The sequence below is a fragment of the Microdochium trichocladiopsis genome, assembly GCF_020744255.1.
Source record: "Microdochium trichocladiopsis strain MPI-CAGE-CH-0230 chromosome Unknown B0I36scaffold_4, whole genome shotgun sequence".
Taxonomy (NCBI): Eukaryota; Fungi; Ascomycota; class Sordariomycetes; order Xylariales; family Microdochiaceae; genus Microdochium; species Microdochium trichocladiopsis.
Window position 1 is genome coordinate 2935180 of NW_025763547.1, and position 24073 is coordinate 2959252.

The 24073-nt window shown below is 55.7% G+C and overlaps 8 protein-coding genes across 8 annotated transcripts; 6 read left to right on the forward strand and 2 right to left on the reverse strand.

Moving 5' to 3' along the window:
• Nucleotides 1-555: 555 nt before the first annotated feature.
• B0I36DRAFT_362154 (family 31 glycosyl hydrolase) lies at nucleotides 556-3541 on the forward strand (the record flags this gene model as incomplete). The annotated part of the gene is made up of 2 exons (XM_046158606.1): nucleotides 556-640; nucleotides 693-3541. 2 exons carry the CDS (start codon nucleotides 556-558, stop codon nucleotides 3539-3541), a joined length of 2934 nt encoding a protein of 977 aa, XP_046014324.1.
• Nucleotides 3542-5835: 2294 nt separating this feature from the next.
• B0I36DRAFT_109807 (uncharacterized protein) lies at nucleotides 5836-7919 on the forward strand. Its single transcript, XM_046147863.1, has 3 exons — nucleotides 5836-6259; nucleotides 6321-6711; nucleotides 6786-7919. The coding sequence occupies exons 1-3, from the start codon at nucleotides 5966-5968 to the stop codon at nucleotides 7622-7624; spliced, it is 1524 nt and encodes a 507-aa protein (XP_046014325.1). The 5' UTR covers nucleotides 5836-5965; the 3' UTR covers nucleotides 7625-7919.
• A 279-nt stretch (nucleotides 7920-8198) lies between these two features.
• Nucleotides 8199-8881, forward strand: B0I36DRAFT_109789 (uncharacterized protein). The gene is made up of 2 exons (XM_046147861.1): nucleotides 8199-8447; nucleotides 8544-8881. The coding sequence occupies exons 1-2, from the start codon at nucleotides 8287-8289 to the stop codon at nucleotides 8758-8760; spliced, it is 378 nt and encodes a 125-aa protein (XP_046014326.1). The 5' UTR covers nucleotides 8199-8286; the 3' UTR covers nucleotides 8761-8881.
• A 121-nt stretch (nucleotides 8882-9002) lies between these two features.
• On the reverse strand, nucleotides 9003-13376 carry B0I36DRAFT_373714 (DNA replication factor C-like protein; the record flags this gene model as incomplete). The annotated part of the gene is made up of 4 exons (XM_046160218.1): nucleotides 9003-9969; nucleotides 10966-11853; nucleotides 11905-12346; nucleotides 13268-13376. 4 exons carry the CDS (start codon nucleotides 13374-13376, stop codon nucleotides 9003-9005), a joined length of 2406 nt encoding a protein of 801 aa, XP_046014327.1.
• Nucleotides 13377-14727: 1351 nt separating this feature from the next.
• On the forward strand, nucleotides 14728-16042 carry B0I36DRAFT_373715 (starch binding domain-containing protein; the record flags this gene model as incomplete). Its single annotated transcript, XM_046160219.1, has 3 exons — nucleotides 14728-14829; nucleotides 14894-15371; nucleotides 15441-16042. The coding sequence occupies 3 exons, from the start codon at nucleotides 14728-14730 to the stop codon at nucleotides 16040-16042; spliced, it is 1182 nt and encodes a 393-aa protein (XP_046014328.1).
• A 117-nt stretch (nucleotides 16043-16159) lies between these two features.
• On the forward strand, nucleotides 16160-16921 carry B0I36DRAFT_109848 (uncharacterized protein). Its single transcript, XM_046147864.1, has one exon. The coding sequence runs from the start codon at nucleotides 16276-16278 to the stop codon at nucleotides 16834-16836; it is 561 nt and encodes a 186-aa protein (XP_046014329.1). The 5' UTR covers nucleotides 16160-16275; the 3' UTR covers nucleotides 16837-16921.
• B0I36DRAFT_109858 (uncharacterized protein) lies at nucleotides 16691-17389 on the reverse strand. The gene has a single exon (XM_046147865.1). It carries the CDS (start codon nucleotides 17171-17173, stop codon nucleotides 16820-16822), a length of 354 nt encoding a protein of 117 aa, XP_046014330.1. The 5' UTR covers nucleotides 17174-17389; the 3' UTR covers nucleotides 16691-16819.
• Nucleotides 17390-17605: 216 nt separating this feature from the next.
• On the forward strand, nucleotides 17606-19408 carry B0I36DRAFT_240751 (cytochrome P450; the record flags this gene model as incomplete). Its single annotated transcript, XM_046149788.1, has 4 exons — nucleotides 17606-17973; nucleotides 18038-18403; nucleotides 18472-19146; nucleotides 19243-19408. The coding sequence occupies 4 exons, from the start codon at nucleotides 17606-17608 to the stop codon at nucleotides 19406-19408; spliced, it is 1575 nt and encodes a 524-aa protein (XP_046014331.1).
• Nucleotides 19409-24073: the final 4665 nt, after the last annotated feature.

The window sequence follows — 24073 nt, forward strand, 5'->3', positions numbered from 1 at the left end:
CCCGTGCCTGGTTGTCCCTGACTGGATCTCACAACTCTGACCTACGAGCACCATCATCACTACGCCTGCATGCAATCCAACACAATCTAATATATCTGCTAACATGGAATCATGAGATGTCCTGTTCGGTCTTCCATCTGCTTGCCTTGCAGCCCCCAGACGGGCAGCCAATGTGTGGCTGAAGCAGGAATGGTGCTACTCTTATCCGCCACACGGAGGCTTGTGGTGCGCTGGCAACTGGCCGGCCCCACTTCTGGAGCAGCCAGGGGCCATGCGGTCATTGCTGGGCCAGGCCGTCTGGGGTCTCCATCTTGCACGCCAGGGCTGGAGCTTGGGACAGCTGTAAACATCCCCTCCAGCCAAAGGCCATCTCACACGAGCGCAGAGCACTTTCTGCCATCCTCTCCCAGTCCTGAATCTGCAGCGCAGAGGGTCCTTTCTGGAAGCACTTTCGCTGTGCTATCTCATACTTCTTGCTCAGACGACGGCTATTTTCGCCAGAGCAGAGCCGCACCATAACAACCGACAGCGCTCTGGCAGCGTCGAGCCGTCACCATGGCTACTCTTCGCTTCTCGTCGAGGCCATGGGCAGCTTTCCTCTTTGTTCTGGGATTGATTTGCGTCTTACTGTCACCAGCAGGTACGGACACTCAAAAGCCATCATTCACCACGCTGATCTGACCCAATTGTAGTCGCGGTCAAGGAAAACGACTTCAAGAAGTGCGAACAGTCAGGGTTCTGCAAGCGAAATCGAGCATACGCCGACAACGTCGCTTCCCATGGCTCGGCATGGGCATCCCCATACAAGGTCCTTCCCGAGCAGGTCTCATTCAAGGACGGCAGCCTCAATGCCATCGTGCTGAAGGCGATTGACGACCAAGGCGCGACCGTCGAACTCCCATTGACGGTATCCTTCCTCAAGTCTGGTACCGCGCGTGTCACCGTCGACGAGAAGCTTCGACAGCAGAAAAGCATTGAGCTCCGCCACGGCAGCCAGGCTAGGAAAGAGCGCTATAATGAGGCAGAGGGCTGGGCCATTGTTGGTGGGCTGGACGTAGACTCGGAAGCCACAATTGCTTCCCAGGGCGATGCCGGCATCAAGATCACATACGGACCCAATGCTGCTTTCGAGGCGGACATTACATACAGTCCCTTTACTGTCGCTTTCAAGCGTGATGGCGTTACGCAAGTCAAGCTGAACGACCGGGGCTTCATGAACATGGAGCACTGGCGTCCCAAGCTGGAGAAGACCACCAAGCCTGAAGGCGAGGAGTCCGGTGAAGGCAACACCTCTGAGCCTGCCCCCTCCAATGACGAGAGCACTTGGTGGGACGAGACTTTTGGTGGAAACACCGATTCGAAACCCCGTGGTCCCGAGAGCGTTGCTCTTGACATCACCTTCCACGGCTATGAGCATGTCTACGGCATTCCAGAGCACACTGGTCCCATGTCGCTTCGTGAAACACGTGGCGGCGAGGGCAACTTTGAGGAACCGTACAGACTCTACAACTCTGATGTGTTCGAGTACATCCTCAATAGCCCCATGACCCTTTATGGCGCCATCCCGTTCATGCAGGCGCAGCGCAAGGACTCAACTGTTGGAGTGTTCTGGCTCAACGCGGCAGAAACCTGGGTCGACATCACCAAGGCCAAGGAAGCGAAGAACCCTCTTGCGCTCGGCATTGGAGCGAAGACCAACACGCACACCCACTGGATCTCTGAGAGCGGTCTGATGGACATCTTTGTCTTCCTCGGCCCAAGCCCACGCGATGTCCTCAAGAGCTACACCGAACTCACCGGCACCACAGCGATGCCCCAGGAGTTCGCCATTGGCTACCACCAGTGCCGCTGGAACTACGTCTCCGACGACGATGTCAAGGAGGTCGACCGCAAGTTTGACAAGTTCAACATCCCCTACGATGTCATCTGGCTTGACATCGAGTACACCGATGACAAGAAGTACTTCACATGGCAGTCCGACATGTTTAAGGACCCGATCTCTATGGGCGAGCAGCTCGATGCCCACGGCAGGAAGCTCGTAACCATCATTGACCCGCACATCAAGAACGTGGGCGGCTACCACGTGTCGGACGAGCTCAAGTCGAAAGGCCTGGCGGTGAAGAACAAGGAGGGCAAGGACTTTGACGGCTGGTGCTGGCCCGGCTCCTCGCACTGGATCGACGCCTTCAACCCGGCCGCCATTGAATGGTGGACCTCCCTCTTCAAGTATGCCAGCTTCAAGGGCACTATGAAGAACACCTTCGTCTGGAATGACATGAACGAGCCATCAGTGTTCAACGGTCCTGAGGTGACAATGCCCAAGGATAATCTGCATCACGGCGGCTGGGAGCACCGCGACGTGCACAACATCAATGGCATGACCTTCCACAACGCGACGTACACGGCGCTCTTGTCCCGCGAGAAGGGCGAGCTGCGTCGTCCGTTTGTGCTTACACGGTCCTTCTACTCTGGCTCGCAGCGCCTCGGTGCCATGTGGACAGGCGATAACCAGGCCAGCTGGGAGCATCTAGGCGCTGCCGTGCCCATGATCCTGGCGCAGGGCATCTCAGGCTTCCCCTTTGCTGGAGCCGATGTTGGCGGTTTCTTTGGCAATCCTGAGCTTGACCTGCAAGCTCGTTGGTTCCAGGCTGGTGCCTTTTACCCATTCTTCCGCGGACACGCGCACATTGATGCCCGGCGCCGCGAGCCTTATCTGCTTGCAGAACCGCACCGTTCAATCATCACCGCTGCTCTGCGTCTACGGTACGCGCTGCTGCCTGCATGGTACACGGCCTTCTTCCACGCCAATCAGGATGGTAGCCCCATTGTCCGCCCGATGTACTGGACACACCCTAGCGAGGAGGCTGGTTTCGATATCGACGACCAGTTCTTCGTCGGCTCCACAGGTCTTTTAGTCAAGCCCGTCGTCGAGAAGGACAAGACATCTGCAGATATCTTCATCCCTGATGACGAGCTTTACTTTGATTACTTCACCTATAAGAAGCTGGCCACTCACAAGGGCAAGCATGTCACCGTTGACGCCCCCCTGGAGTCTATCCCCGTCCTGATGCGTGGTGGCCACATCTTCCCCCGCCGCGACATCCCTCGACGGTCCTCACAGCTCATGAAGTTTGACGATTACACCCTTGTCGTCGTCATCGGCAAGGACGGCAAAGCTGAGGGCGAGCTGTACGTCGACGATGGCGACTCTTTCGATTATGAGAGCGGCCAGTTCGTGCACAAGACTTTCACGCTCGACGGCTCCACCTTCACCTCAGCCAACGCTGGTGGTCGCGATGCGAGCAGCGTCAAGAAGGGCAGCTGGCTCAAGCAATTTGACAACGTGGCTGTCGACAAGATCATTTTCGTCAATGCCCCGTCCAAATGGTCGAGCAAGAAGGAGGTTGAGATTGAGAGCGGGGGCAACAAGACCCCAGTCAGTCTAGACTTCCACAAGGCTGAGGGTGGCCGTGCCGCGTTTGCCGTTCTCGGCCGCGTTGGCGCCAAGATTAGTGCCGACTTTTCAGTCGACTTTTCTTGAGCCTACTCAGCTATATAGAAGGCAGCGGCGATATGCTCGCGGATCTCCTGGAGCGTGTCCCGTGTTGACAGTAACGAAAAGACACAAATGTGGAACTCAATCAAACACTTAGAGAGATGGAGAAAAGAATATTTGACCACAATCTACAGGCTGGCTCTGACGTACTGACTGTCCGTATATGGTCTGTCCAGGCAAAGACGTGACACGACATCATGATACTGTGCCTCCATTATTGACGTACCAACCCCACGCAAACGTCCACGATCTAACGGCTAGGTCACAAACAGACAACAGTGTGGAGGTCCATTGATCATGCCATTCTGCTTAGACTTTGGTAACGCAATACGAGAGGACTAATGTGTTTTGTGAGCATAAAGAAGACCTGCTTCGCTCAGCCTGTTTGGGATTATGACATAAGAGCGTCTTTCCCCGGTATACACAGTCATCAAGTATACCAGCAGGCAGGCAGCATGACTTCATCAGATGGTGCATGCTTTCTCCGCACTTCCGCGCCTATATATCCAAACAAGCATTGGCAGGATGGAATGCCTGTTCCCTTGCTCTTCTCCCGTCATTGGGACCGGATCCGGCCGTTCGGTTCCGAAGGAAGCAGGACATTGCTGGCTGCGGCTCTGACAGCAAAGCTGGGGAGGGAGAGCCTACCGCCGGGGTGGCCCAGGCCATGGGAAAAGCAGGCCTCCCGTCGTCGCGTGGTGGCAGGGGGACACATGCTATCTCACGTCGATGCAAAAACCCAGACTAATGACCAGGAGTACTGGCGGGAGTGGCGTGATGCAGCGTACAGCTATGCACGTAACTGGACAGAATAGGCGAGGGGGGCCGAGGGGGCGTTCTCAAAATCTTCTCCAGGAAACCCCATGGAACTGCCTCACAGGTTGATCCTGGGAGGTATGCTTGCAAAAAGGGCTGAGCGTGGATCTGGCTGGCGTCAGCAAGACCCCGCCGGTGCAGGATCCCCACGTAACTAGCCAGAGGGCTGAGATGTTCGCACGCTGGCATTAAGCAGGCAGTCTACTTGCTTGGCGGCCAAGATGTGCTAGGCAATGCTAGGCTTGTCAAGATGGTTGTCTAGGTTTGGAAGCTGCGTGGTCGGACAAAGCCCGCACGGTATAATGTGCTCACGCACAGGGAGGGGAAAACCACTGCGCAGTTGGCTGGGACAAGTCCTTGGAGGCAGCTTACTCGCAGGTGGTCTGACTCCTCCCTGGTGGTGGTGTATTGGACTGGTTACATTAATTATCACTTGCAACCTTCCAAAGGCTGCAGGTGGCCAGAGTCGACAGTCGAGAGGCTCACCGGCTGGACCTGCACGCCTGCCCGCATACCCTCGTTTTTATCCGTCGCCGCAACTCGGCCCGGAAGGTGTGCAGGGCGCAGTATCTCCCTGCGAGTCAGTGGGAAAACATGACCCGTGATAGAGACACTGCGTATCACTCTGGCCACTCACCATCGCCCATTGACTGCTAGGGTTGGCTCCATGGCTAGGACTGGCGGTGATCAGTCAGCATGCCGCATTCTGCACCTGCAAGGATACCCTAGCGACGTGGCCACAGCCCTACCACCGGTCGAGAGAACAATCGCCTCAAGTGGTTGGTGTCAACGGTAGATATCCTCCGGGACCTCCTCTCGCTATGCTCGTGTTCGCTACAGATCACCTGCATGTGAGACATCAATATAAGCCATGGCTCCTGTCTCAAAAAACGGGAGTTGCCGTCGTCGAAATAGCTCGTCGCGCGCCTCCCACAAACAAAAGCCTTGTAGCTAAGTGCGGGATGTACCGAATTATGAGCGGTGATTATTCCCATGACTTTGCGCACTAGCAAGGATGTATATCGATTTGGTCGGTATTTGGAATCTGAGGACTGGACTGTCTAAGAAGCTGGAGATGGGATTGTGACAGGTGGGCGAGGGTGGGTAAGCCATGAGCTGCCCACACCGGCAACACCGCTGTAGGGGTCCGGATTCGGTTTTCACAGCGGGCAAGGACCCAGGAAGCCATGATTTGCAGGGGTCGAACTGCCGAACAGCATCCCTGCTCGCAAAGCCGTAAAAGTTTGGGCCAACCACCAAATGCCGCATCCTTGCTGCCCAGCTGCATGAGTCGGCACGGGCAGGGTGCCGAGCAGAGAGGCGCAGTGGCATGGCCAATCCAAGCTGTTGACGTTCTGCGAGCTAGTTGCTTTCAGGGTAGTCCGCTGGCGGAGATTTCCAGGATCATACATAGTGTGGCTGGCTTGGAGAAGTGTCGTGGCCATGCTAACCGTTGCGGCCACCCGGGGCGAGTCGCTCGTTGTGAGGGTCGAACAAGCTACAAGAACAGAATAGGGGCCGACCCATCCAAAATTCTATCTGGTGAATGCGCATCCACCAAGTCTTACACGACACACAATCGCCTCTGTCGACATGGCGTGCCGACTGGTTCGGGCGACTGTCATCTTCGCCGCATCATGGACACTGTTGGTTGGATTGGCACAGGCTGGCGCCATTGCTGTCTGGAATCCGGACGTGTATGCGCCACAGGTGATCATGCAGGATGATGCCTCGGGGATTATATTTTCCAGCAGATGCAACAGCAACGGCTCGACGATATTCCCCAACGACGTATCAAGTGCCCTAGACATAGACAAGAGGCTGCTGCCCCGGAGGAAATCGAGGCTCGCGGCTGTCGGATGGTGGTCAGAGGACGGCGACCAATGGGTAAGTTGCTGCTTTTGAGCTCCCAGGCCGGTCATTAGATCTGACTGGGGACAACTCTCAGGCTGCGATTCAGCACCAGACCAAGGACAATGCCATCGTCCACAGTCTTTGGATGTGTAACGCGGATGGCCAATTCGATTCCATGGGGCAGTGGATTATATCTTACATCACTCCTGGGGTACGGCCAAACACCGGCTTGGCATCAGTCATCCTCAGCAGAAACGCAGGCTTTCGCGTCTACTATCAGGACAACAACAACTCGACATGTGCTCTGAGCTATAGCGCCATACAGGGCGTGTGGAAGTACGACGGGGTTGTTTCTCACGACGGAGCTCAAGGGTCCGCCATCAGCGCGGCATGGACAACGCCAGAAGACATCCACATTGCCAGGCCAAGGGGTGAGCACGAAATCGAAGTCGCACGGCTACACAACAACGTGACCTGGGAACTCAGTAAGTCTCGCAGATACCACGAGCACGGGGAGGGAGAAAAGAGAAAGAGCGATGACTGACCTACGATTCGCTAGGCACCTTCCCAACGCCTCTCGAGAACGTTACTACTCTTTCGAACAGTTCTACACTTGTCAAATCCTTGCCGTCTGACTCCACCAACTCGACAGAGTTCGCACTCAACACCACCGTTGATGCTTCATGGACTCTGGAGGCTTGGGACGGCAACACCACGTCGATATGGTACACGATCGACAGTGCCAACAAGAGCAGCATTTTCTATATCGGCACAGATGCTCTGGTGCACCAGGTGGAACAAGTGGGAGAGAGCTGGCGAATGGCTCCCGCACAGAACGCGTCTGTATGGCCGCCCGCAGACAGCCGCAACAGCGAGCTCGGTGCGACGTACAGCATACTTACGGGAGAGGCGTGGCTCTACTACATGAGTGGTGGTCACATGGTGGCCGCGTATCGGTCATCCAACAGCCAGTGGGAGGATGCGAGGGTCTTGGGCAAGTCCAATGTGACGACGGCCGAGCTGCAGTCGCAAGGCGGCTTGACGCTGCAGGCCAAGATTGGCGTGGGCGTAGGCATCGGCCTGGGCGTGTCGGCCATCGCAGGATTCTTGCTGTTCGTGGTCTTGCTGCGTCGCCGCCAGGCGCGAGTAGACGAGGAGAAGTGGCAGGCGTCCTCGGCCAAAGGCAGCTCTGAGGACGGCAGTGCCGAGTCTCCTTCATCTGCGTGGGGCAGCAACTGGCCCAGGTCTTCCGATGGCTCGCAAAGTCCAGTGTCAGTCTGGATACCAGAGGCACACTCTCGGCCGGTTCACGAGCTCGAGGAACAGGTTCGCACGCATGAGTTGGCGGACCAGGAACGCATATCCGTGGCCATTCCGGAAAAAGCAGCACAACACTGAGGAGGGTGCTGGTTTTTAGGATAACGTGGTCTCTGGTTCAATGGAAGACATATGCCTCATCTCGCAGGCACCTCTATGTGAAAGTGTCGCGGCCAGGCCGGTTCGTCTGTCAAGAGCTGTGAGCTTTCTGGCTATCGATCGTGTTCCAACAAAATGGTTGTGGCGGTATTTTGAAGTGAAGATGCATGAATGTCGACCTCGACGTAAAACTGCGAATGCGAGACAGCTAGCCAATGATTTGATGCTGAGGAGTGTCGATGACGCAGCATTTGGGACGCTGCGCCAGGAGCTGTTTAGTGCCTTCTTCAGAGGCAGGTGCGGAGGAGATCCACTGGAATGGCAGGAGCAAACCCCGATCGCCGCTTCAGCAGCACCCTCGAATCCCGGGGCCCCCACCACAGCTCCAGCGCCGCGAAGCTTTCTGCTTCATCGAACGACATCTGGAACAACGTCAAGCACAAGCTGCCCCAAACGAGACACCTTAATGGTCAGCCGACCAATCGCTTCTGTCAATTGAAGCCAGCCCTTGTTGAGCCGTCGATTTGACGTTGTTGTGAAGCTCAATCCAAGTAGGAATCAGATCCAACCACGTATCTGTCGCATTTCAGCATTTACTTGAGGAGCCAATCGCATTTTCTCCCGTCACCAACCTCATCTACACCATGGGCGTCCTGGACACGGCAGAGATAGAGCAGGCCCAGTGGGAAGCCGCCAAGGGCGCCGGGTATGGAGCGCTCAAATGGGGAGCCTTTTCGGCAGCATGTGGTGGGCTCGGATATGCTTTTTCGCCAATGTATCGCGGGTTCACTATCCAGTTCAAAGTGTACGTCGTCGTTTTCTTCCCCCATAATTCTAATTCACTTCATGCGTTCCCAGCATCCTGCGTTCATGGGTGGCCCAATTGACATGCAAGATACAGCTACATACAAATGTCAGGCATGATCCTCGGCAGCATGATAGAGGCGGACGCCAGGATGAGGCGATATGAACAACAAGTCCGGATCCAGCGGCGGATAAACAGAGACCGCGCAGAATGGGAGAGGTTTACTCGCGAATTCGGCGAGGATGATGACCTCCTGCCACCGTCACTTGCAAAACATAGGGCACCGCCAGATGAGTCGTCGACGAAGAAGTGAGCCAGCAGAAAGGTCTCGACGAGACATGCCCTAGCTTGTACGATCTGTTTCTTCTTCTTGTAAAGCTTAGTCACTTATAGTCACGAGGCCGTGTTTCGGTTCGGGTCTTCCTCTTTAGAAAGGACATTTCTTTTAAAGCTCAAAAGTCGTCCGTATAAATTCACCGTCTCAGAACGCCGTGCAATGCCTTGAAACCACCCGTCGCATGATCTACAAATCCGTTTTTCGTGCGCTCGCCCCGTTTAAACCTTGGTCTCAAACTTCTTTGGGTCTATGTTGAGCTTGCACAGCCTAGCCACGCAGCCGCTGAGCTGCAAAAGCGTCTGCACGCCCTCGAGGATCTTCATGTGCGTGAAGCCAATCTCCTTGATGAACTCGAGCTTGGAGTGCTCACTGAGCGTCGGCATGGTCTTGGTCACTCTAAACATGGTGCTAATGATGTCGTGACTCGAGTATCCCAGATCCCACAGCTCGCGCAGCGTGTCGAGCGCGCTCTCGACGTTGCCCTCGTAGCACGCCTTGAGCATGGCCTGCACTTTGATCGGGTGCGGGCTGTCGACCACCTTGAACACGTTGTCGCCGCTGACGAAACCGAAGCCCGCAAACGTGCTCTGCAGGTTGTTGATGGCCTGCCGCATGTCGCCCTCGGCGCTGAAGACGAGGGCGGCCAGGCCGTCGTCGCTGTACTGCACCTTTTCCGCCTCGATGATCTGCATGAGCCGCTTGACGACCTGCGCGTCCGTGAGCCGCGCGTACCGCAGGATCGCGCAGCGCGACTGCAGCGGCTCGATGATCTTGTTGGACTGGTTGCACGCGAACGCGAACCGCGTCGTGTTGGAGTAGATCTCCATCGTGCGGCGGAGCGCCTGCTGCGCGCCCGACGTCATGCTGTCGGCCTCGTCCAGGATGACCAGCTTGTGCCGCCCCGCGGGCAGCGTCACCTTCTTCTGCGCGAAGCCCTTGATCCGGTTGCGCACCACGTCGATGCCGCGCTCGTCGCTGGCGTTGAGCTCCAGCACGGCCTCCTTGTAGGCGTCGCCGAGCAGCTGGCGCGCCAGGCACAGCACGCTCGTCGTCTTGCCGATTCCCGGCATCCCCGATATGATGACGTGCGGCATGTTGCCGTCCTTGGCGATGATCTTTAGCCGCTCGATTGTTTCGGTGTTGCCGACGACATCGTCAAGGAAGATTGGTCGGTATTTTTCGACCCTGTGTGTTCAGCGGAGTGGCAGTCAGCTACCAAGACAGCGGAACAGGATATTGGGACCCCCTCGCTGACGAGCAGGCTTACCATGGAAGTTCGTATGTGGCATTCCCGTTTGTCGCTCCGCTCACTGCCTTCTTGGCCGCCGAGGTTGACGACTCGCCAGGCTCATCGACTGCTTTTGCGGGGGGCATTTCGACCTCTCTTCCAGTATGTTTCGTTCAAAATGGCCCGGTCGTCTCTGCCTGTCGAAGGATATGTCTGCTCCCGCTCTCAATCGGAAGGTTGGTATTTTCGGGGTCGTACAAGGTGTAAGCGGACTCGTTGACGTACTTTTAGTGATTGCTGGCCAATGTAGAAACCCATTAACGAGTGAACTTTGGCGAGGGGAACTTTTGACGCGTCGAGCTCAATGCGTGACTACTCTAGGCTTAGCGTCATTCCCCAACCCCACCAAGTACACCTTCAGCCCGTGTAGACATGTCTATCTTCTCAACTCGCCAGATTCCTTACACACAAGCATTTCTGTGTCCCTCTTCCTGTATTTTCTTCTTTCAAACATGTCTCTCTCGTTCTTTGTTCGCACACTGTGCTTGGAGGAGATTCGAGCGTAGTACAAAAGTCAGGGTCTGACCGGGTCGGCTACATGCCGTCTGCACGCGAGCATCCGGTACCTGACCAAAGGCACAGATCACCAAGCCATTGCACGCTCTCGCTTTTAATCCACCAAGCTGTCTTTATATAACGGAAATTGGAATTTTGTTTTGTGCTCTGACAAGCCATAAATTTCTCTGCCAGACAATAATTCATTGTGTTTATCGCCATAAACAAAGTGTCTACATGAGCGTGTGCCCCTCCAATGTCGTCCTGGTTGTTTATTTGTAATTCAGTCACAACTAGCTCTCACGTCCGGTAGTCGCCATTGATAGTGCTGTACGTGTCACCAAATTAGCCAAGGCCCACAAGAAAATCATGAGGTTTAATGCCAGCGTAATACTCACATGTACTCGTGGCTGTAGTCGCAAGTCCAGTAGGTGGCCTCCTTGTTGCCGGTGCCAAGACGCACCAGGATCTCGAGGTCCTCGTGCTCCAGGATCTCAGCCGCGCGGGCCTCGTCCACCATCTCGGGCTCGCCGTCGATGAGGAGCTTGAGCTCCTTGCTGCCGTCCGCAGGGATGAATGAGACATTTGTCTTCTCTGGCACAATCGACTCGACCTCGTTGACGGCCTGGCCGGGCTCCGAGATGAGCGAGTATCCCGTGGCACAGAGGATGCGGCCCCAGTTGGCGTCCTTGCCGTACAGCGCGGTCTTGACGAGCGGAGACCGGGCGATGGTGCTGGCAATGGTGCGGGCGACCTCCTCGCTCGCAGAGTCGACGACGCGGATCGTGACGAATTTTGTGGCGCCCTCGCCGTCCCGAACGATCAGCTTGGCCAGCTCGGTCGAGAAGTCGCTCACAATCTCCTGGAAGGCCTGGAAGTCGGCAGACGACTCTGACGAGATCTCCTTGCCGCCTGCGGCGCCGTTGGCGAGGAGCGCCACGGTGTCGTTTGTGGAGGTGTCGCCGTCAATGGTGATGCTGTTGAAGGACTTGTCGACTGCCCGCTTGAGGAGGGCGGGCATAATTGAAGGAGCGACGGGGGCGTCGGTGGCCATGACGCCCAAGAGCGTGGCCATGTTTGGGTGGATCATGCCGGCGCCCTTGGTCATGCCAGCGATTCTGTACTCGACTGACGGTGACGAGGGCAGGGTGAAAGATTTGGAAATAAGCTTGGGAAATGTATCCGTGGTGCAAATGGCTGTAGCACACGACATCCAGTGCTTGTGCGAATCTCCTAGGCCGTTATGCGCGGTGGGGACGTTGTTCAAGATCTTTTGTATCGGTAACCTGGAATCATGTCAGTTCAAAGGCCTTGCCCATCTCGGAGTCATATCTCACCTCTGTCCAATGACTCCTGTGCTCATGACGATGGTGGCATCGCTCGCACCGAGGGACTTGTCGGCCTCCTTGGCCATGGCCTCGGCATCCTCGAGGCCTCCCTTGCCAGTGACCGCATTGGCGCATCCCGAGTTGATGAGGACGCCACGGAGGCCGGCGTTCTTCGACTTCTGGAGCAGCGCCCGGCTGAAGGTGACGGGAGCAGCCTGGAACTTGTTTTTGGTGAAGACGGCAGCGGCCGCACACGGCGTGTCCGAGGTGATGAAGGCGAGGTCCGGCTTGGTGGTGTTGTTTGGCTTGACGCCGACGATTGTGCCCGAGACCTTGAAGCCCTTGGGATACTTGCCGTCTGTGGGCACGTACTTCTTCTTCGCGGCGGGGATGGTTCCGGACACCGGAGCCGAGTAGCATCGCAGGCCGGACACGGCCGTGGGGATCGTGGCTCGTGGTGCGGTCCGCAGCACGAGCTGGGCGGACAGCTTGCTGACTGGCACGCCTGGAGCCATCTTGGAGTGCCGGCTTTGCCAATTGATGAGGATGCAACTCACAATGGCTTTGTGTTGCAAGCAGTGAAATATGGCTCGCAGTGTTTTTGTGAGTCAAGGCGCCAATCACGTCCGCAATCGCAGCACAACCCCAGAAATTATTCGGTCCACTTTTTCGGACACCAGCGGGCACCACAACTGATAGCAGTCGGATTTCCCACACTTTAATAACTTAATGCCAGCATCCGTGTAAGCCAGAACTTTGTAGAACTGAAGATCGGGGGGAAACCCCTGATATGCAGCAGCAGAGGAAATGTCTATATCACAGAATCCCTGATTTGTATCTTAGGCAGATGCAATGGGAGTTCCTGCGAATGACACCAGTTTTGCCTTCCAGCCACAACAGAGGTGTCCGAATAAGTCGGCAAGTGGGATGTCGAGTGTACATCGCCCTCACGAAGCCTGCACTGCTCAGTACATGCAGAAGTCAAAGCTCTTACCAGTCAGTTTGGCCGGGAGGTTTGCATAACAAGAACCCTGTCACACTGGAACATTCATCCATATGTCACTTAACATCTCAGAGCAGGCAAATAATCTGAACATTAGACACTTTGCATCGTCTTGTCGATACCTGCTGTCACACGCTGTTTTGGGCCGAGTATCACGCCGAGACCAGCTTTGTGTCCCTGGCAGCTGATGTTTAAAGGACCGACTACGTGATGCCATGACTTGCTCAGCTCATAGAAGTGGCGACTCATCGTCTTCATGGGGGATGCTATGCTGATTCAGTGATTGGCGGCATGCCTTGAAGCCCATGTGTCCAGAGTGACCCTAGGTTGCGAATGCAATCTGCAGGAAACCGTCTGCCAGGAAAGTACGTGCGCAAGTGGCAAGTGTCTGGCCATGCCGTTCCTTCTGTTTGTCAATTGTGGAGATATTGGTCAGGAATGGCGCAGCAGATGTGCTAGGCCATGTCGCCTTTACCATGTGTACAGGAACTATGCATATGGCCTCCTTCGAACAGAACGACACCATCACATTTCCTGCGACTCGAGTTTCGAGTTTCGCTGGTTTTAGCCCTCAGTATCCATTGATACAGACAAGCAAGCTCTGTCTACGAAAACCAGCTCAAGTCCTATCCATAAAATGCAGTCTGGTTGTCGTCAGCTCCGTTCCACTCAAACTCAGTATATGAGAATTGAATGGATGATACTTGAGATTGTGACACTGTTCTCTGAGATCGAGGCATTAGCCGCTGACGCGATTGTCATGTTACGGATCCCTTCTCGAGTCATTCTCTGCTCGAACATGTGGACAGGGAGCCGTCCAAACTCCTGCCGATGGCCGACCACTATGAACGGCTGTATCGCTCCAAGGCTCTATTTACTGCCCCGCAAGTATCAATGATTCGTTGAGGCAAAACTGAGGTTTCTGTCAACTAATCCGAGCCTGCAAGCCACTTCGGGAGCGAGACCTCGGTTCTGCACCCCACGCACCATCATGACATCTTCCACGTGGGGTTCAATGGGAGCACGTGAAACAGGCTATTCAGCCACAAGAACCAGCGCGGCCGTACTTCGGGCTCTGTGTGGCTTCATCGTCCCGACTGCCCGTTTCCAATGACACCCTACCGGGGCGGCTGGGCGAGAGACGAGACGAGACTCCGCCTGTCACTCCGCCATCCTCTCCAGACACTGCGTGCGCATTGCATGCATGAAAAGTCAAAACACCTCAGAACCCTTGTCGCCTTTGCACATTATCGGGGCTAGCCGCAACGCAAGGGCTGGTGGCCAGCGGCACGAAGCCATTGATCGGACATGGGGGTTCTCCACAGCTGGCGATCCGGGTCCTTCCCCATGGGGATGTGCCGAGTCTCAAGAGTTGACCATTCCCCCGCGATCTCAGCTGCGAAATGCCGAGAATATGGCCGGCACGCCCTCTCAATTGACCAGCGGTCTGCTCAATCTGAAGCGATGGCCATCACCTGACCCGCACGAAATGGCCATCTACTCGAGACTTGGCAAAGTCATGGTGGAGCAACGGAAACATCTCCGCACAGCATTCTCGTCCAAAGTCGGGAAGGTCGACAATCTAGAGCCGGCCTCATGTCGGTGCTGATGATGGAGTCAAACAGGAAAATTTTTGCCTCTGACTCCTACGCTGCTCGGCATGCTGCAGACACCGGCCGCCGAGAATGAGGGGACCGCGAGGTTAAACAACAAGTATGGAACAGTCGCAAAACTGTACAAATATCAAGCTTCAGGCAGGCATCTTGTCAAATGCTCTCCTCTGACATCAGGAACTATCTCCAAGCTCTAGTCTACACTCTCCAATCACAATGATTTACACCAGCAGTGTCGCGCTCCTCGGCGTCGTCAGTCTCGCCAATGCACATGGCTATCTGACCATTCCCAAGAGCCGGGTCCGTCTTGGATTTGAGGTACGAAGCAGATCACTAGAAGCAACTTTGACAAGAGCAGAGCTGACAGATGTTCGTGATCAAGGCGGGCACCGACACATGCCCCGAATGCACCATTCAGGAACCAGTCTCGCCATGGCCAGATTTGGACGCGGCTCTCGTTGGCAGAAACGGCCCATGTGGGTACAATGCCCGCGTGAGCGTCGACTACAATCAACCTGGTAAGGCCTGGGGCAACGAGCCGGTGGCTACTTACCAAGCGGGTGACGTGATTGACGTGCAGTGGTGTGTCGACAACAACGGCGACCACGGAGGCATGTTTTCCTACCGCATCTGCCAGGACCAGGCTCTTGTGGACAAGTTCCTGACTCCCGGGTACCTGCCCACGGATGCCGAGAAGCAGGCGGCCGAGGACTGCTTCGAGAACGGTGTGCTCGACTGTACCGACGTGTCCGGTCAGACGTGTGGCTTCAACCCAGACTGCCAGCAGGGACAGCCTTGCTGGAGAAATGACTGGTTCACCTGCAATGCCTTCCAGGCCGATTCAAGACGAGGTTGCCAAGGTTAGTATCATGGGCTCTGTATAACACCATTTGGCCCTGGGGTTGCTGACTTAGAAATGTCTGTGGTAGGAGTTGACGGTGCTGCCCTTGGCTCATGCAAGACCACCATTGCTGGTGGCTACACGGTCACGAAGAAGATCAAGATTCCCAACTACGTCTCCAACCACACGCTGCTGTCCTTCCGGTGGAACAGCTTCCAGACGGCCCAGATCTATGTCAACTGCGCCGATATCCGCATCACAGCAGGGAGCGGCGGCTCACCCAGCCCACCCGCCGCCTCATCCTCGACAGCAGCCACAAGCGCAACTCCCACAATCAGCAAGTCAGCCACGACGGCCAGCCCGAGCTGCACACCCGTCTCGACCGTTTCCGTCACCTTTAACGATCTCGTGACGACCAGTGTCGGCCAGACCATCAAGATTGTCGGCTCGATCCCGCAGCTGGGCAACTGGGACCCGAGCGCGGCGCCCTCGCTGTCGGCGTCCCAGTACACGAACAGCAATCCAAAGTGGAGCGCGACAGTCAGTCTGCCAGCCGGGACCACGTTTCAGTACAAGTTTGTCAATGTCGCATCGAATGGCGCGGTGACGTGGGAGAGCGACCCGAATAGGTCGTATACCGTCCCCACAGGATGCAGCAGTACTGCAGTCGTGGATGCAAAGTGGAAGTAGAACGAGGCTCCCTGATTCTCGACCTTGTTTGTCGTATCTTGCCTGGTGGCCCGGATTTCTAAAGCAGTCGTCCCGGATGAGCTTTTGTGGTCAAGTAGTCGTTGCTGCAACAAGAAGTTGTTTATAGACAGCTTGCAGAAAACCGAGGACTTGTCCTGTACCTCTTAACGTCACCAAAGCTCGTGGACTAGTATGAAAAAGAGTGCCGAATCACGTCCTTCTCTATCTGCATCATGGCTGCCTGCATGATACAAAAGCGTCGTCACCTCGAGGGTAACGCCAGAGGTGTTCCTGGAATTGCGGATGCGGGATCCGATGACAACACTGTCGCTCTTGTCGAGATCCATCCCAGCACTAATCATAAGGCCCGATCCAAGGCCCGGCCAGTCTGGGTCCTTGGCACACTATTGCGCACGAGATGCATCATGTTGTTGGGTCGAGATGCAGCCTCGAGCACGAGGAGCGCAGAGAACCTTGACCGGCGGCGTCTATTTGTGCTGTCTACACGAATTGTTCTGAAAACTCGTCTCGTCTGTTTGTGGTCAAGGATTTCTGGGATGTACAGGCTGACGAATGGCCGTTTGCTGTGTACGTACACAGGGGTTCGTGCCTGCCGATCAAAGACCACCTGCAACAGTGCCGCTGCACCCAGTAATGGGGGACCTGAGGCAGCCAATTATGCGGCTTGGCTTGCAGAAGACAGGATGAGGACGGAAATCCTTGGGCTTTCGATCTCTTGCCTTCACGGTCATTATTCCAGTTGCTCCACCACGCATTTCATAACCATACGATGATGATTCGAAAACCGGGTGATCGGGAAGCCTCACAACATGCGATGATTTGGTTGGGGTGAAACGTAGCAGTTGCAGCAGCCGGTGGCTCCGGAAGACGACAATTTCTTGCGCGCACGACAACAATCACATGCCTGCTTGTTCCTGGCCGATGATTGCGAGGGCGACCACCCATGTCACTGCCTGGTGCATGGCGCGGGTGGAGACTTTCTCTTGGAGCCCATCGCGCACGCTGTGGTTTCCCGAACCGGCGGCCAGCGCTGGGCCAAGAGGTACCGACAGAGCAGTGGTGGTGTTCCACAGCAGTCTGCAACCAGAGAGCCCACACTAGTCTGAGCATGCAGCCATTCAGCCACTGTCGATTACACCACAGACTAGCCCAGCCCCTTGGGCCCGTAGCTGAGCAAGCCTAGACCTGTCAAGCTCAAGCTCAACCTTGGGAAGCTGGAGCAGCTGTGCCGCTAGCCTCGAACGGAGCTGGAGCTCGAGTTCAGGCTACCTAGCCCATGCGGAGTTCAAGGGGCTTCTTCCATGCCAGCATCCAGGGAGGATCCTCTGGGCACGTGGGGTCGTCTATCACGAAAGCTCCTCACAATGCAAAATCCAGTCTTCTGAAGAGACACACACGTCATTCAAATCAAGGCCATAACATCCCGGGGCCTGATTCCGCAGCTTCCGCCGTCAGTTGACTGTTGCTGAACCATATCTGTTTTCAGTACCTCCCGCTGCAAGAAGACTCCAGAGCTCGAGCTCCATCCGCCATCCCGGAGCCATGGACTCGGACGCCCTCGTGGCGTTCCTAAGAGACCTCACCGTCGGCAAGGTCCTGGCCGCTGGCAGTGCCGCCTACCTGGCTTTCCACCTCCTCAAGGCCCTCTACAACATCTCGCCGCTGCATCCTTTGAGCAAGATCCCTGGCCCGAAGCTCGCTGGTGCCACCTACCTGCCCGAGTTCTACTACGATGCCATCCTCGGTGGCCGCTACACCCATGCAATCAAGAGCATGCACGACAAATACGGTCCAATTGTCCGCATAAGCCCCGACGAGACGCACTGCATTGACCCAAAGTTCGCAGACGAGATCTTCCCTCTCGGAGGCAGGAAGAGGGACAAGCCCATTCACCAGACCAGAGGCAATGGGTAAGTTTCTCTTACCTCACTCAGTAGTATTGTTTTCTTGCCATGCTAACTCTGGCGTGATTAGTGCCGATGCCCAGAGTGTCTTCACAACTTTTGACCATGACTTGCACCGCATCCGCCGTGTGCCTATTGCAAAGTTCTTCTCCAATGCAATGATCGAGCGGCTGGAGGGTGAAATCGTGGAGAATGTGAACAAGCTCACGTCCAAGATGCTGGCCGAAGCCGGCCGAGGCCCGTTTGACGTTGCCATGGCTTACAGCTGCTTTACTGCAGACACCATCTCCAGCTATTGTTTTGGCGAGCCTTTTGGTCTCCTTGATCAAGAAGGCTGGACACCCAACTTTCGCGAGGCGACACTGGCTGTACTCAAGCCTGTGTTCTGGTTCCGCTTCTTCCCGTCGCTTTCCAGGCTCGCTATGCTAGGTGAACAGTAAGTGATTCAGTTCCTGGTAGCCGACTTGACGAGGCACAAGGCCATTTTCTCACCATGTCTCGCAGCTTTGTCGACTACTTGCCTGCCGAGCCTGCTCTTCTTGTCCGTACCATGACCATTACCATTCCAGGCTACGTCCACAAGGCACGCAGGGAACTCAATGCTGGTATCCAGTACGACAGACCAACCATCTTTGCCGATTTGCTGCGGTCAGACCTCGAGGACAGCGAAAAGACGACGAAGATGCTTACAGACAACGCAATGGCCATTGTCGGTGCCGGCACAGAAACGACAAGCTGGGCTTTGGCAGTCATCACCTATCACCTGCTGACCAAGCCGGATCTGATGGCAAGACTACACAAAGAGGTCGACGGCCTCGTCAAGGACCCGCTCAAGCTGCCAGACTGGAAGACCCTTGAGGAGCTTCCGTTCTTCACGGCAGTCATCCAGGAAGGTCTGCGCTTGTCATATGGGGTGTCCGCACGGACAGCGAGAGAACCGAGCCAGGAAGATCTGGTGTACCGCGGAGAGTTCAACAATAAGCCTGTTGTCCATGTCCTGCCACGACACTACGCGATCGGCATGTCCTCGGTACTTTCACACCACGACGAGAATATCTTCCCAGACTCTTACAGCTTCAGCCCGGATCGCTGGCTGCTGGAAAACGGCCAGCGCAACAGAGAGCTTGAGAAGGGCAATTTTGCGTTTGCTAAGGGGAGCAGAGGCTGTCTCGGCAAGAAGTAAGTGAAACTTTACCAGGCGTCCTTTGAACCGAGACGTAAACCCTGGTTGATCTCGTGTATGTGCTCTGGGACTGACTTGTGGTTGTCTTGTAGCCTTGCTCTTTGTGAGCTGAATCTGGTCCTGGCCGCCCTAACCCTGCGTGTGTTCCCTCGCATGAAGCTCTATCAAACCACAGAGCGCGACGTGCTGTACGACCACGACATGTTCATCCCGGTTGTCGCACCTGGCTCCAAGGGTGTACGCGTCACAATCGAGTAGAGCAGGTGTCGGGATGTTTCACGACTCCTAGTAGCGACGAACTCTGCGCCTCGCCTTTCGACGAGAATTGATATTGGTTGATGTGCGTTCACGCGCGAGCGACGACTCAAAAATGTGCTCGCACGAAAAGTTTCGACAGCCAGAGATTACCATCGGCCACTTTTTGTAATGACAGAAGTAATGAAACGATCTCCCAACTTAGGTTCTACAGGTCTTGCCGGAACAAGTCGATATCTACGTGTGTATGAGGTATACCATGTGCATGCAAAAGGTGCCAATGAGCTGCCGAAGCCGTAGACACTACAACCCCGGTAACATACCGCCGTGAGTAAAGTGTGTTCCGCCCTGAGCTTGAATTCATCGTCCCGGAATCCTCGGAGCCATTCACCAAGAGACCACACGAACACTCCGAGGCGCGTCATCACGTCTAAAGAGCACTAAAATTCTCGCCCACGATAATCACAAATGAATCTGGTTCACGAGATCCCCTTCCCCATCCCCCCAGAGCTCAACTTTAGCTAAGTGTAGCCTTGTTCCTTGCCAACTGGTTTTGCTCCGTGCTGGAATCGCTGTCCCACCTTTACTCCTTCAAGGCTGAACCTAGTCATTGGTCCTTGTGAAGAAGGGGGAGGGGTGGTGGAGGTGGTCTCGATGGTCCGTGTTCGTGTCCGATCCCCCGGGGACGGAGGCGGATACAAAAGGACCACCGTCAGGTAGCTCGTGGTGGGGAGTTTGCCAGGCAAGTGACTCGCTCCGCCCACCCGCCCACTCACTCACCTACGCGTACATGGAACAGGGCTCTAATTAAAGAGAAACCCCCACGAAAGCCCGGCGGCGCGCCTGCAAGGTCCGCGCTTCAACGAGTCGTTGATACCCGGCTATTAAACTGGCTGTTAACTATTAAAGAATAAAAACCACTCAGACTGCGGGGCCGAGCTGATTCGAGACCTTTTTCAAAGGCGGACCAGAAGCACTCTAGACCGCGGCGGACGACTTTGCTGGGTCCTCCCAACGGAGGAGGAGGAGGAGCAGTGGTTACGAGTACGAGGCATGGGGGCAATGGTGATCGCTCACTTAGTCCGTCCGCGCGCACATTACCGCGAACGAACAAACGAAGGAACCCCGAGCAGCCGTTTCTGATATACCGAGAGACTAATCAAGGGGCCCGAGGGCCAGCACGGGGGTGGTGGGTGGTGGGTGGTCGGTTACCAGGCCAGGCTTGGGATTGAACAAGGGCCTAACGCGCGTGTCAGGCATGATCGCGGCATGGGCAAGCAAGTGCAGCCGGACCGGCATGCTCCTCTCTCCCTTGCCCACACAATCCTTCGACAGAGGACTTTATGCTTTTTGAGCTACATGGCGATCTGCATTGCAGAGACGGCACGGAAGGGGCACGCGATCCTGGCCTGGTTCTGGCGGTCCGCATCCTAGGTAAGTGCATACATGTCCGCAATGGCTCGTGTGCAGCTGCTCGCGTAGCTCAGCCTGGGTAGGTGCTCGCGTAGCGGCGGCCTTTGAGACCTGAATAGTCCGCCATCTCGCCCACCCTGGTCCCAGTAGCGTGGGATCCGCGTTTCTATACATGATTGTTCGCGACCACTTTCCTGCTCGATAGACTGCGTCCGGGCGCTATCTTGTTCCCTGGCCACTAGTGAGCCTCGGCCATGTATGTACGGGAGTTCCGATTGGTTCTTGTTTGGGACTTTGGGGTTCCGTCGGCTCTGGGTGAAGCTTCAAGTTGCCTAGGCCGTCTAGTCGTTTTATATGTGTGGTGCGTCTATGTGCGTGTGTGTGTGGGCGGACGAGGGACCGCACATTGCCGACGGCTTGTTGATCTTTGCAGCTCAAGGTGTATTTGTGCAGAGTACCATAAGCGCAGTGGCTACTGATATATTGGCACGAGCGGCTTCAAAAAGTAATGGCTTTCTTTTGTTCATTGACGGCACAGCAGCGCGCAGCCAGGATGGCCAGTGCCGGGCTAGTCGACAAGAATGTCACTTCTGTGCTGTTCCTAAAAAGAAAACACCTGTGGCTGGGCCGCTACTGCCAGTTCTAACCGTCAGGCGTCTGGAGGAGAAAATAGGGGTCTTAGCTTTTGACATTCTAGTGTCATTAGCTTGGTGGCTAGAGTTAGCTGCAGCGGAAAGGATCTTGAGTGCATGAGTCCGGTCCTCCGGCTGTTCTAGCTGTCCAAGGCCCAGAACGCTGGCTTTTTCACTCTGTTTATGGCTGTGTGCCGTGTTTGAGGCAATGGAAGCAGAGCATGAATCGCGCAGGTTAGATGGCCAACCGAGATCGTTGAGTGACTCCAGAGAGGCGACTGTCAAGTAGCCACACAGCGCCACAGGTCAGCTACTACTGCTTGGCTGGAAAGACCCTCATAGCGGGCAATGCCATGCGCACTCGCAGAGAGGTAATAGACAAGCACAAGCTCTTATGATAATTCTCGTTTGTCATAGGACGAAGCAGGCAGGCTAGTCGCAGCAGTGCTGGCAACGAGAAAGACAGGATGGGCAAGAGAGATTGTTGCAAGGATGTACGCTACCAGGGTTGCCATCCCAGAACGATTCCGGTGGCAATCAAGCTCAACATGAACTTGGTGACAGCTTGGACCGTGCAATTGGATGCTGCGGCTGGCCAATGACTCGCTCGTGCATGGTGTGTGTGTGTCTATCGTTCTACCCGAGCAGGAAATCGCACCGTTTTGAAGAACAGAAGCAATGCGCGGCTCATCGCGTGGCACCGGACGGGACCTTCCGAAGCTAGGAGCAGGTCGGGTAGCATTACTGCTCCAGGCAATCCGGAGAGCAGGGACGAAGCAAATGAATGTCAGAATCCGAAGAAGACTGTTGGGCAAGGGGTTTCAGGGGGGCTCAAGAGGTGTGGCGGCCACGAGGCCAAAGACCTATTTGTGTCGCGGCGCACACACTGCCATCGATTTGAAGGGGGTCATACGTCCGTCTAAGCGGCTGTGCTTCTAGTGCAGTCTATGCATTCTTTTGCTTCGCTGGAGTCAGCGGGAGCTTCACCAACCGGGACCTTAGTTGACAAGGTCACAACCCTGACGCTGTCCAGACCAAAGGCGACTGGGCCGTTGCATGTCAACCTTGATATGCGATGACCCTGCCTGCGAGACTGTCGTGCGTCCTGAAACGCCTGATGGTCGAACCACAAAAACGTCGATCTCACTCTGAGCATGCGCCAATTCAACCAGTCCTCACTTGGCTGAGCACGTTGGTTCAAGAGTGCTGTCGACGTTGGTCGGTTTCGGTCATTGCTGGAGTGACCACCCTTGTGACTTTCCAACAGGCCCCGGTCTCGCCAGTAGAGCCAACCCCAAGCCACTGCGCTGGCAGGGTCAATCCCGGCAAGTGGCAAGATCCGTTCGTGGAGCCATGCCAGAGAATTCTCTGGCCCCAGGGCCCCTGCTCCTGACGAGGATTACAGAGTCCTACCGTACCACCAGAAGCAGGGCCCATAATGAATGATCAGCAGAAGATCTGGGGGTAGCATTGAGCACATTCAGCGAGCTGGAGCAATCTCGCCAAAGAACGCGAGATACATAAGATGGTGCAACGCTTCCGTGGGGGAAATAGGAGGCCATCGTGCCTGTCGGCCGAGAGCAGCGGGTCGGCGGTCGAGTCAAAACTTCTGGCCGCAGCCAACAAAGGCCGGCGTTACAGAAGAATGGGGCCTGGCCAACTAGCTTCAATCTCCTCTCGACTAACGGCGCCAGCAGCGGCTGCACCTTGTTGGCACTAGGACCATACCTGCCATCCAAGATCGCTGTAAAGACTGCCTAAATGACTTTGTGTCAAATCTGCAGCATATCCTGAACCCGGGCATCGGCCGGTGTAGGAAATATGACGTTGTCAACATCGCAGGTGGTGTGAGGTGACCAGGTTGGCATGGAGCAAGCCCAGGATGCAGACAGTTTGCGTAGTAGAGTTGCGGAGACAACCTTGGAAGCTCGGGATCCAGTCCGCGAAGCCGGGAGCCTTGACAGCCTGACACATGGGATGGAGCGGCAGGTGAAGTATGTAAACTCCATAGCTCTTGATGCTAGCGAACCTCAAAGACAAGTTACTGCATAGAGCACAGCCCCATCTAGCTAAGATGGACCCAAGTCTCGCAGGTGCGACCCTTTTCTGCACATTGCCTGATCTCGACATCAAAGCTGGGTGCAGTGCTTAAACCAGCGAGCATCCCCAGCCGCCACTGCAGCAAATCCTGGACCGAGAGCTGTGCGGGTGTCGCTTTCCGCGGCAGGTACCGGCTGCCACTGTATGGACGGGGCCGGTCAATGCAACTGTGCTGACCACTTCTGGTGTGCAAGATCCACTCATCGTCGCCGACCAGGTGTCTCCAACCAGGGTCCCCGGGCGATGGGGGCGATGTGGATTGCCCAGGCCAGGGCCGAGCAGCATGTTTCCAGACTCACAAGACCCCGCTGCTGGTGCTGAAAGACAGGCGTCTGCTCCCACGCAGATGCTGCCCGAATACCATGCCACAGGCGCGGGCTCTCCTCGAATCCCGGACCTCCGTCAGCCGAATAGAACAACAGGACACAGAGGGCACGGCTGTCTTTCCAGATCGTGGCATCCTTGTTCAACCCCTGCGTAGCTCCTCTTGGTTGCTTGCCTCAAATGTAATAATGGTAGCCCT